General features: G+C 37.1%; 2 protein-coding genes across 2 annotated transcripts in view; both read right to left on the bottom strand.

The window, feature by feature from the left end:
- Positions 1-7,232, bottom strand: part of tbcd (tubulin folding cofactor D) — a 38,776-nt gene extending 31,544 nt beyond the window's left edge. Inside the window, exons 1-13 of the mRNA XM_041778306.1 lie at positions 6,746-7,232; positions 6,586-6,636; positions 6,389-6,486; positions 5,560-5,661; positions 5,269-5,415; positions 4,904-4,959; positions 3,207-3,339; positions 2,418-2,463; positions 1,823-1,955; positions 613-755; positions 464-524; positions 248-322; positions 8-102 (exon numbers count right to left, since the gene is read on the bottom strand). Of these exons, the coding sequence (XP_041634240.1) occupies positions 8-102; positions 248-322; positions 464-524; positions 613-755; positions 1,823-1,955; positions 2,418-2,463; positions 3,207-3,339; positions 4,904-4,959; positions 5,269-5,415; positions 5,560-5,661; positions 6,389-6,486; positions 6,586-6,636; positions 6,746-6,929 (1,324 nt within the window). The 5' untranslated portion in view covers positions 6,930-7,232. The remainder of the gene's footprint in view (positions 1-7; positions 103-247; positions 323-463; positions 525-612; positions 756-1,822; positions 1,956-2,417; positions 2,464-3,206; positions 3,340-4,903; positions 4,960-5,268; positions 5,416-5,559; positions 5,662-6,388; positions 6,487-6,585; positions 6,637-6,745) is intronic.
- Positions 7,233-8,453: 1,221 nt separating this feature from the next.
- LOC121529275 (fructosamine 3 kinase related protein) lies at positions 8,454-12,138 on the bottom strand. The gene is made up of 6 exons (XM_041817070.1): positions 11,899-12,138; positions 11,510-11,661; positions 11,327-11,418; positions 10,902-10,984; positions 10,596-10,718; positions 8,454-9,938 (listed from the first exon to the last, which is right to left on the bottom strand). Exons 1-6 carry the CDS (start codon positions 12,037-12,039, stop codon positions 9,600-9,602), a joined length of 930 nt encoding a protein of 309 aa, XP_041673004.1. The 5' UTR covers positions 12,040-12,138; the 3' UTR covers positions 8,454-9,599.
- Between the last annotated feature and the right edge of the window lie 129 nt (positions 12,139-12,267).

The raw sequence follows: 12,267 nt of genomic DNA, 5'->3' as shown, positions 1-12,267 counted from the left end.
CACATACCATCTGTTAATCTGGAAGGCAGCAGCAGGCCTCTCCTACCAAGCTCAGCCAATGCAAGGCAGCCCCCGTGCCAAGCATTGTCCGTTTCCTGAAAGCTTGAAACAAACGCACAGATACTTAACACAGGTGAAACACACATTTCTGTGGGATACTATGCTGCTTGACAAAATTGAAAAAAGACAAAGAAATGCTGAAAGACATACAGAGACAAGATAACAGAGTCACTATGCTTGAACCTACCTGAGGCAGTCCAGCACTGATCCAACCACCTCATCTGCCAACTCTTTGGGGAGCCTCCCTGTCACCCTCCCAATGCTGAAGGGTAAAATAAAAAATATTGTTATTGTAACACATAACCCCCTTAGGATAAGCTGTCCTTGGCATTAAGAATAAAAAGACAAGCAGAAACAAGGCGTCGAAAGTTCAGTTTAGCTCAGTAATAAATGACAGTGTTACCCTTTAGCTGCAGACCAGCGAACAATTGTCTCCTTATCTTTAAGTCCCACCAGAAGATGTTCTGTAAAGTAAAACACAAATCAGATTTCCTGAGCAGCAGTATGACAATAAGCACATTTAAAACTTAGTGGATTACAACTGAAGCTGACCAATAACAGTTTCCACTTCCTCAGGAATGTCATAGTCCTCCTCCTGATCCTGCATCTCCACCTCTGGAGTGATAGCAGCAGTGGCTGTGGCAGTTTGGGACATGGACAGGTTTGCTGCAAGGGAGCGGCTGCCTCTTTGGTACCTGAAAACATGCACAAAACTCTTTAAGGCATTAAGCTATTTGGTTTCTTCACCAGGAAACACACTCACCAAGAAAACTAGCTGCAAAGGAACTTAATATAAGCTACAAACCAAAAGGGGGGTGTCAGGCTTTAAATCTAACAAGGATAGACTCCCGGAAGGAGTCTTGAAATGGTTATGAAACACACAGAAATTAATACTGAAGATTTTCTTCACTCTAAATTTCTAGAGTTATTTTAAACATAAAACCACTGGCTCTATGTCGGGGCCAATGGAAATGATTTATTGCATCCCATAGCAACCGCTTTTGTTTTTTAGATTAGTCAATACAAAGACTTCTGATAAATGATCCATTTAAGTGTTAAAAGAATACAGGGTGAGATTTTTATTAGGAATTAAGATTTACACATGAACAGGTCATAATCATCAGAGATAAGTTGCATAGTTTAGTCCACAGGAAGGCCAAAAGTTTGATTTCCTGGTATAAATTTTGTGCTGTGGCAGAAATTAGTAGATGTAGATGTTACTGTTGCTGCGAAACTACTCAAATATGTTTGAAAAGCCAAAATGCTAGTAAAAAACAGGCTTACTTTAGTAACGTGTAACAATGTTTATCTCATTATAAAAGTAGTTTAAGTTGGTTTTAATTATTTTTTTAGATTGTTAAATATAGCATTATTTTTGAGTTAATAAAATATGCTGGTTCATAGGCTAAAGTCTGATGAAAGATATACTAGGGTTCCTTCTATACAGTTATAAGTAATTGTCTAATTAAGAGTATTTGATAATAAATAACAATTTGGTAAAGGTAGTGAGACTAAACCAGTGTAGCCAATCACCACAGCTACTATCAAAATAAAAACCCAAACATTTCAAAGTTATCTGAGGTTAATATTGAAAAGAAGCTCATTTTCACCTTGTCATTTATAAAAGAAAAGAAAGAGCTTTTAGTTTACACAGCTAGGTATGAAAAAAGGGGTAGGTGAAAATATTACTTGAGGCTCAGGAAAATTGAGTTTTTTCTTTTTTTTACAACTTTATATATGAATAAAAGTTAGGAAGCCTGACCTCCAAGCAGCCAAACGTGGCTTTAGAAAAGTGAGGCCAAGTCTCTGGGTCAGTTTGACACCAAGCTTCCTCAGCATGGCCTGACTGCTCTCTGACAGATGTTTCTTCTCCAGGCAATGAAGGACTGTAGGAGCTAAGGGATGTAAAAGAAACAAAATATGAGGTCTTACTATGTTAAAAAAAATCAAAGATTTAAATATTTGCATAAAGCATGCTTGGTTATTGCTGACACATTAGCCACAAAAAAAACATTTAGTTACTTGACTTTACAGAAGTGCCATGTATGACTTATTTGATGTAAATTAGTCATGAGTGCTGTATAGCAAATTCATACAAAATAATAGATCAACCTCATGTACAGAAAGTCCTTGTTCTCGTACCTTCTGATATAATCCAATACTAAATTTTGTATTAGAGTATCTCCTATCTGGCATATTTCTGTTACAATATGAAAATGCTACAAAATAAAGACTAATTCTATACTAGATAAACCTTTATTGAAAAAAAGTGTGTTTTGGTTTCCACATACATATTAGGGAGATAATTGAGCCATCACTTGACTCTGGACAAATATAACAGAGTGGAGGAAACCTACCGTACTGGAGCAGGTCATCTCGTTTTCCATGTTTGAAAAGCTTCGCCTACGGGACACAAACAAGAAAAAAAATCAATCTGAGATTCTGCTGTTTAGGAAAGCATCCCACATTTTGAAAAAGTAACAGGAAAACAACACCCTCTAAAAATCCAAATTTACATGTGTATTTTTTGTTTCATTTTTAAGTTTTTCTGTGTTTTACCTTCAATTTAAACAAACACAAAAACTTCAAGTATAGGTCCTCTGGGCTTGTCAACCGAACACACAGAGACAGTTTTGAGCGCCCTAAGCAGCACATGAGCTGAAGCCAGGCTCACAACAGAAATTGAGCACAAAGAGGCACTTTCTAAACATGTTTTGCCAGTTTATATGCCATTGATATGTGTAATGAACTTGCCTGAAGGCTGCACTGAATTACCTTAACTCACAGGAAACGGGTAGGAAATTTCCTATGAGAAGAGGTGAAATGTACGGGGCATCTAAGTTGGAAAGTGGATTTCTTTCGAACAGAGTACTCTGAAAGTTGTTCTCATTAGCTGAAGAACCATTTAGCTTATAGCACTGGACAAAAGTGACAGAAGTCGCTTGAAGCAGCAGGTGCATTACACACCTGCTAAAACCATGAGGCATTGTGTAAGACATACCAGTCATGTCAGCTCTTGTAAACTACCCTCTGCAGGTTTTAATCCAACAGTGCACACTGATTACACTAAGATTAAACACACACAGACAGACGTGCACACAAGGCTGCAGCCTTTAGTGTGACTGCTGTCTTCTAGAAGTGTTTACCAGTGACTGTAGAGCTCCATCCAGCACCATGATGTCCCTCATTGAATGGTCATTGGTTTCAGATATAGTGGTGAGGCTCCAGTCCAAAAAGTCCCCAAGGCGCTTTTGTTTCACATCAGGGCGTGTCATGAACCTGTGCAGTCATGTGCAGTAAAACAGGAAAGTAACACAAGTTTTCATGAGGGTAAACAATTGCAGGCACAAGTTTGAGACATTCAATGAGGCCATCTATTGGCTGAAAAAATAATTTCAGCTTGGAAAAAAAAAACACAAAAAAAATGTTTTAACTAACACCCACTGTAGGTTCATTCAGTAGAACAACAAAAAAAATGAAATATGTGTTACAGTCATACATTAAAGATGTCTGTTAACAGCTCTGTGTCATTAACAAAGTTGACAGTGATACTGCTGTGGCACAAACATATAAATGACGGGTATTAAGACTTCACTTTCTAATACAAGACCCACGCCAACTACATGTAGCTTTGACGTATCTGAACTGATTTGTTTACTTCCTGAATCCTGCCACACTCTGGAAAAATAGTTACAGTTATGGGAATTCTGAAGGTCAAACATACAAAGATGTCAGCATTTGAACTAAGAAAAATGTATGCAGCATACGTTTTACATGGAGCATGCCAGAAGAAGTACTATACCTGTGATTTGTCATTAACATAAGAATAATTTAATGCTACACAAATAATCTGGCACGACTTATATGAGAGACGGAACTTGCTTTATACATGTAAAGTAATTTAAAAAGTGGAAAGGTTATTTTTAGCCCTATTCAAACTTGCAGAAAACCCTTGAAAATTACCTGAGTTTTCCCAGGTGAGCTTCACATGTGAACAAAAAAAGGTTTTTTTTGTTTTTTTTAAACCCTGACTTTAACCCGAATTTCCCTGGATAGGCCCCAAGAATTTTCCCCTCCCGGAAACTTGTACCCCCATCCCAGTGCAGATACAACACAACATAAAATGACAGGCAGTTTACAACATGCACAGACTCAAAGTCAGCACAATGGTGGAATTCACAGACATGAAAGTAACTTTACTTACTGTTTGGGCTTTTCAAGTTGTTTTTGTTAAGGATGACCCTCTAACTACACCATTGTTTAAAATGATTCTCAGACACTTATATGGATTATATGTCACATCCACATTGCACATTGGGTACTCTTACCTCCACCCATGCCAGGGAAGTGTATCAGGCTTGAGCACAATACAAAGCACTCCGAACCAGCAAACAATCTTTTTGGGGGGGGGGGGGCTTTCTTTGGGCATGGTACAGATTACCTACTTTGAGTGCCCCCTTATAAGCAACCTGCAGAAGAGCTTTCTGCAGTGAGGGGCAAGTGTAAACAAGCAAGTGTCAGGAAGTGTTCTGAGTAGGTTACCCTGAAATTTTTAAGTATGAAAAGGACAAAAATGATATTATAATAATAATAGTAACAATAATAATAATAATAATTGCATGAACATTACAGTCTTACAGGTCCACCAACTGAGGGAGCTAAAAGTCTTGTTAAGTATGAGGGAGCATCACGGTTTGGAGAAAATTATCTTTGATGGTCTAAGCTGTCAGTCTGGATATAATGTATATTTTGTACAGGTATTAGTCTTTAGATATCTTTCTTTTGGAGTAAAACAACATAAAAAAACAATTGTGTTTCATTAACATGTTGATTGAGCACTTACTTTGAAACCAGTACAGATGCAGCATCCCTGGGAGTATCATTAACAAGCAGGTAAGACTGGAAGCGAAAATAGAAGTTTCTTTTTAGTAATTTTTTTATTGACAAACATGGCTGTGTAGACTAAATTTATCACAGTTGTTAAAAGTCTGAAGAACAATAAACATGTCCACAATCAAAATCTTGTTCAGACCCTTCGTCTCTGAATTCTTCTCTTACATCTTATAGGTACAATATGTACCTATGAAAAACAACATATTTCAGCATATTTACAACAGAACAGAGCCGTTAAAGGGGCGCAAGAGCTATACACAGGCAGTTCTTTCTAACATCGAAAAGGAACCAAGTTTAATCACATACTTTACTCACCTTTGCAATAGCTAGAATGCGGTCCATGATGGGCTCTCTGACCTTACCACTGTCTGACTCCAGATCCCCATCCAGACGATACAGGTCAAATGGTATTAGGCAGGTCATGGACAGCCACAAGAGCAACATGTAGCGAGTTTCCCATGTCTGGAATGAATGAATGATAACATTCAGCACTAGCCAGAAGTAGAAATTGAAAATAATATATTGCAAGCTGCAGGAAATACATGTAAAGCAGTGTGCCAGTAAAGACCAAATGTTTTCTCTATGCTGAGTTATTACCAATCTCACCTCGGTGTCTTTGGGATCTTGCCTGGACAGCAGGTCCAGAACAGGCTGGACATCAGCCACTTCATGTGGAAAAAGCTGCATGAAGATTTTATAGCCTCTGACCTGCACGGAAAAATACAACCACCCTCATTAATATCCCACAATCAAGGATTAATTACTAAGCTGGACTAACTGTGCAGTTAAATACACTGACTTGGAAAAAACGCACAGCTAATGTCAGAGGTGGAAAATAACTATTTACATTTACTTATATTACTGTAACTAAGAAGCTTTTTTGTGTACTTGCACTTTTGCAAACAATTTTACATTTACTTCAGTATATTTTAGGGCCAGAATTGTACTTAGCTACATTTTAAAAAGCATCAAGTACTCAGTGGAAAAATTCACATGAAAAGACTAAAGGAGGAGGAGGTCCAAGCCGTCAGTCACGCATCAATCGCAGTCAATTCAACATGAAACTGGCCAGTAGATTGGTTTTGATCACACATGACAGTCCGAGACTCATGAGGGGAGATTAATGCTACATTTCACCCCAAAACAGCAGTTGCATTTTACCTTTAGATTAAGTCACACCTAAGATAAACAACCTGGTTGGTGAACGATCATATTTCATTGTACAAGCCCCTTGGGTATCAAAGGTAGCTACTCTGTACTCGGAGTAAACTTTGAATGATCTACTTTTTACTTTATTTGAGTCTATTTATAGACTAGTACTTCTGCTTCCAATTAAGATCATTTTAACCAAAGTAGCTGTATTTTTACTTTAGGATGACAGTCTTGAACTTCTTCCACCTGGCTACTGAAACCCAGCGCACTGTTTTAGACTGACCTTACAGATGATGTAGAGAAACTTGAAGCCCAAATGAACCAATGAAGGGGGAGATGACTCACTCCGTATAAACTCCAGTATCATAGCCAACATCCATTCTGAGGCAGTTGAAAAGGAAAATGTGATTTAATGGGTTAACTCTGTCAGAGAGCTGTCATCATAATAATACGATGAAATTATAAATGAATCTGGCCTACCTAAATGCGGATCCAAGAGATTAGGTTGTTCTTGATATCTGTTCATGATAACTGTGGCGGGAAAAAAGCATTATAAATGCAACCAAGATACAGACACAAACAAAAAGCACTGATTGAGAACATTTTCAAGATTTTCATGCTTTATGTATGATTGTCTCACCCAGGAATCTCTGTATGACGGACTCGCTTTGCACGGGGTCACCATGGACCTGAGGCAGGGAGGAGAGCAGAGCTTTGGTCTCACGACTCTCACTGAAGCCCCCCAATAAGAATGTTTTTACAATGGCATCAGATTCGCCCCCTTCGCCACCGGAGCACCCATTCTCTGTCTCTGGTAAAGCCATTCCGACAGCTTTTTAACCTGAAGGAGTGGCCGCGTTAGCGATGCTAACGTTAGGGAATGATGCTACAACACCGCTACGTTTGTTGTCGTACGGAGAGCTAGCTTATATTAGCATGCATTCCTCTGAAAAGGGACGAAAACAAAAATAGATCAAAGTAACTGTCCCTACAGCCAAGACTCTGGCCTATTTAAAGAATTCTAACATGCACAACGACCCCACGCTAACAAAAAATCAATTTCACTACAAATATCCCATTTTCTTTCCCCCAATTTCCTTGTTCAGTGGACCAGGATACGTGCTCGCGACCCGCCCAGGTACGGTATACGAGGAGGTTCAAACTTAACCGTAGTCGAGTGATAGGCAAAAACATTAATGTGCAATGTGCACGGTCTGATCTCCTAATAAAGTTCAGGTCTTTTTTTTCTACAATGTAGATAAATACTAACGATGTAAGAAATGCAAGATTATTAGCCTTAACCCTTATAAGCCCTTTACCCTTATATTTTGGTCGTTTTGTCAATACTTTCCTTTTGATACTCAGAAAATGTTTACCATGCCCAACCTCAGCTTTACGAAATGAAAACTATTTTTGACTTTGACTACGCAAAATAATACTACTAATAGTAGTAGTAGTTATAATAATAATAATAATGAACACCTATGTATGGATAGGTGTTTTATTTTTTTGTTCTCTAAAGGAGACTTATTTGAAAACATTTTTTGTACTTAAGTATACAGAGAACAAAATGGCTTTTTTGCATTCCAAGACTGTGAGGGATTCCCAAACAGTGCAAAATAAATATTAAAAGATGTATAAAAGAGCCAAAATTAAGCTAAATGCATAAAAATACATTTATATAAATTTGCTTTTTGCCAATTTTATCTGTCTCACTGTAAATCTTTTTTTATGAACACAAGGAGAATTAAATAACATGGATTTCATATTTACAGAATGAATGATTAGCAGATCCTACAAAAATAAAAATAAAAAATTTCCTTGTTTAAAAGGACATTAAATGCTGAAATTATGAAAAAAATTACCATTGCCAGTCCTGTACAATTAGGACCAGTGTCCCCTACGTACAAAACAAATTTTTACACCAAATGCAAATGATCATATATCCTGTTCTAGATGACCTATTGACATTAAACAAAAAGCTAAAAAGAACTTGAAAACCCTACTTTCTACACAAAATGATTACAATGCAACATGCGGCTTTGTTTGTATGCTACCACTAGACAAAAATACCGCATGATGTCATCACCCTGGTGTGGTCATGGACTCCTAAGGTTTAATTTGAAAATAACTGAAACAACTGAAACAACATGACAAGGATATTGAAGATCTGAAGTCATGACAGTTTTAAGCCAGATATCTCCAAAAGCATGCTCTAATACATTCATGTGTACAAGTATTAAATGAAATATACACAAACTAAGAATTGATAATAAAATAGTGAGGGAGGAAATATGAGTAGAAAATGGAAGGCAGTCTGATTGAACACTTCTTCAGACAGCAACATACACATTTTAGATCATCCCAGGATTTATTGGTTATAATGCAGTGGATAGTTTACATTACAAGGAGTTGTTATTTTTAAACAGCAACATTTGGAAATTGTTTGCAGCGTGTGAGTTATCAAGACAAACTCAGAAAGTTATAGTCCTTGCTTTTATGAGATAAAACTTGATCTTTGCACAGTTACCTCATTCAGTCTAGTTTTGGGTAAATGGAAGTCTTGTAGAAGATTTACAGTTTGCAAAGATTTGTGCAGGGGTGGAAACAGTGCCATACTATTGTACTCAAGTAAATGTACAAAGTATTTACTTTTGATACCAAAGGAGCTTGTACACTAAAATACTGTATGCGGCTTCCTAAATGTGCAATAACATCACCAACAGAATATGGATCTCCAACCAGGTTGTTTATAATAAGATGTGACTTAACTAAAATACAACTGCAGTTTTGGCATGGGATGTGGAGTCATTTTCTCACTATGTGCTACTGACAGTCAGTTAATGTGAAAGTCAAACTACAGACCATTTTCTTGTTGTTGACAAAAAGCTTAAACCTCCTCACTTTGGCTTTTAGTGTTTGTTTGTTACTCAGTACTAATGCTTTTTAAAATGTAATGAAGTACAATACTTTCTGCAAATTATACTTGAGTAAATGTATTCATTTTTAAAACTACTCAAAAAGTACAAGTGCACAAAAAGCTACTCAAAGTGATTTGAGTAAATGTTGGTTACTCTACACCCCTGGATTTGCAGCATACCAACTTAAAACTTTCAGATATTCTTCCACTCTTACTGAGGAGAGCCCGAGGAAGAAAAGTAATCTCAAATTGATAAGTATCTTTAAATTACTGTTCAAACATATAATTAAAATAGTACATCAAACTGTTTTTTCCTGCTACAGGTTAGTCCTGCATGGGTAGGCAGATCAGGATTTGCATTATCATTTTCTTTAGTCAATATTTATGAAGATTGTTTTTTTTTCTTTATAATGCATTTTCTACATGATGTAATATAATTTACTTTAGAGCATTAGAATTTGTCTCTGTAATTGTTATTGTTCAAGTGAGACTTTGCTTATATGTATTTTAATTCATGTAATACTTGGCTGACATTTAAGACTGTGAAGCTTATCTATGAGTTAATGTTGTGCAATTATTTTAGTAGATTCTTCATAATCCTTACTGAAGAGCCCCTGTAACCACCACCAAAGTGGTTCCAGTGATTCAGATAGTGGAAGAGTTGATAAAGCTGGTTTCTCTTTTCAAAGCCAGGTGCTTTGGGAATCTTTTCATGGTATGCAGAGTAAAAGGCATTGTTGAAGCCACCAAACATCGCTGCAATACCCAGCTCAAACTCAGAATGTCCGTAGAAGGAAGCTGGGTCAAAGATGACTGGACCCTCTGCACACTCTGCAACGTTTCCACTCCACAAGTCTCCATGGACAAGAGCAGGGACAATCTCCACATCAGTAAAATACTGGGGGATCTTTAGCTGTAATTAATAGAGAGAAAAAGCAAGTTACAGCTTGAGATAGTTGTAACATTAAAAAAAAAAAAAAGTTAGAATCAACTTTATTGTGATTGGCCATGTATTGTTTACACAACAAGGAACTTGACTCTGATTAACTTTGCTCTCGATGTACAGGAAATAGACAGGATAAACAAAAATAATTACAACTAAAAAAAGTATATAAAACAGATTAGAGTACGTACAACCTCTACTTAGGCGTGTTTTCCTAGTATATACAAGTCTGTAGCATTGATAGTATAGTTGCAAGCTGTGCAAAGGGGGTAAGAATGATTAATAGACATGATAGGAAGTATGAAATAGGCAAGGACATGGGCAGATTTGCCTGAGTGCAGATGTACATATGAGGTGAGGCATTTTTACAAAAGTGACCTTTCTTACAGTGTTTGAGTTGCAGTCAAGAAATGTAGTAGTGCAAATGTGAAAATGAGGTGAGACATTTTACTACAGTGAGCTTTCTTACAGTGTTTGAGTTACAGTAAATAGATTTATTAGTGAAAATGTGCATATGAGGTGAGGCACTTTACGACAGTAACCTTTTGAAACAAAAGTTTCACAAGTTTTCTGACTCTATTTGTCTCATTTTTAAAATGTTTTTTATTGGTAAGAGGGAGTTCGAACCTGTAGCTTGGCCCATAGTTCTCTGGCCTCTCTGTCTCCATAAGATTTCTCCACCACATTAAGCTGTTGCTGCAACCTGTGCCTGGTAAAAAATGTCACCCAGTCCTCCTCCCAGTCATTTTCCTGTCAGAGTAAGGACAGACAGGGTAAATCACAATATTAAGAAAAGCCTTGACACACAAACATACTTGGAGCTAGCAACAAATGTACCAGAAATTAGATTTAGCAACGATGGCCACAGCTGATCATAAAATGTCATTCATTTTAATTTTATATTTATCTTTTCATTTGTATTATTTTAATTACCTGTGGCAGATATCCACAGCATGTAGTGACACTGAAGCCAAATTTTTCAACAGCCACCACTTCTGACTGTCCAGCTCCTTTCCCTGCATTTTATAGACAGTGATATTTAATCAGCATTTAACTTAAGCTGAAAACTGAGCTACTATTACTAGTCTCTATAATTTACAGAGGTGGGAGAAGTACTGAACTATTGTATTCAAGTAAAAATACAATTACTTTAGTTAAAATGTACTTCAATAGAGGTAAAAGTAATGGTCTATAAATCTACTCACGTAAAAGTAAAAAGTTTTTTTATTTTAACTGTACTCAAGTTACTGAGTACTAAGTAGCTTCTTTCGATACCCAAGGGGCCTCATACAGCAAAATGAGGTGAGCCTTAATCTAAAGTAAAAGATGAAGTTAAGATGAACTGTAAGGCAAATTACCAACTGTCTGCTGCTCTTCACTTGTTTTTTCCAACAGTTTCTTGTTGTGAAGATGAAGATCTGCCAGCTTCTCTCCAAGCTGCTTTGAGTGCCTTTAAATTTGATGTGACGCAAAGTTTATTATTGAAAAAAACAATTATAATCTACTTTACTATAATTATGTATTCAGACCAAAACTCTTACTTGCTAAGACCCCTCATGTCAAGATGTTCCATCACAAATACACATCCTTTGTTGTCAAGCTCGATCACCTTCATAGGTTTGGGGACTTTCACAGTTTTTGTCTTTAAAATGGCTTCCAAACTGGCCATCTCCCCATCAAACATCTGTTTGGCCTGTAAAAAGGAGCAAACAAATAAAAGGTATGGGATATAGGACAGTTAACACTTTAATTGCTTTTATATGTCACAATATGTGCTCGGAGTTCAGTGATAGGACAGCTAATGGCATTTAGGGGATAAAGTTGGCCAGTGGATTCCAACCAGTGCTTTCTCGTCCATTAAAAATGCAGACACAGCAAAATAAAAGGCATCCACAAAAGTATAAAGACAAAACAATTGTCAGCAAAGTACCTGGCTCTTGTGGTTTATCTTTACAAACACCCTCCCAGTGTCAGTATCATAACTCTGGCCCTCGCTGATACATCCGCCTCCTGAGTGTCCCGTTGCCTTCAGCATACTTGTCCCCAACTCCTTCTTTAGCTTAGCTTCCATGCTATTAAATTATCTCAAACAATTTCCGCACAGTAATACAGCTGCTTTCACCAAGCACACGAGTACTGCTGCAGCTCAACGTCAGAAATTGTGATCTTGTTTTGCTTCCGTTACGTTAACATGGGAGATTATTGTGACCAATGAGAAAATAGACGGAAATAGTTGATTTTCATTTTGTCCAATCAAGACAATGTAACGCAGTCATGTGACCGTCGCCATGGTGTCAAT

Source organism: Cheilinus undulatus, linkage group 21 (assembly GCF_018320785.1).
Source record: "Cheilinus undulatus linkage group 21, ASM1832078v1, whole genome shotgun sequence".
NCBI lineage: Eukaryota > Metazoa > Chordata > Actinopteri > Labriformes > Labridae > Cheilinus > Cheilinus undulatus.
The sequence above is the reverse complement of the archived record's forward strand: the minus strand, read 5'-3'. Positions and strand labels throughout refer to the sequence as shown.

What these genes read in the sequence shown, in the direction of transcription:
- LOC121529275 (XM_041817070.1), bottom strand. Translation starts at nt 12,039, where the DNA reads ATGGAAGCTAAGCTAAAGAAGGAGTTGGGGACAAGTATGCTGAAGGCA. An exon ending in TGAAGAGCAGCAGACAGTTG is followed by an intron (nt 10,985 to 11,326) that starts GTAATTTGCCTT and finishes TATAAAATGCAG; the next exon opens with GGAAAGGAGCTGGACAGTCA. An exon ending in AACTATGGGCCAAGCTACAG is followed by an intron (nt 9,939 to 10,595) that starts GTTCGAACTCCC and finishes TATTAATTACAG; the next exon opens with CTAAAGATCCCCCAGTATTT.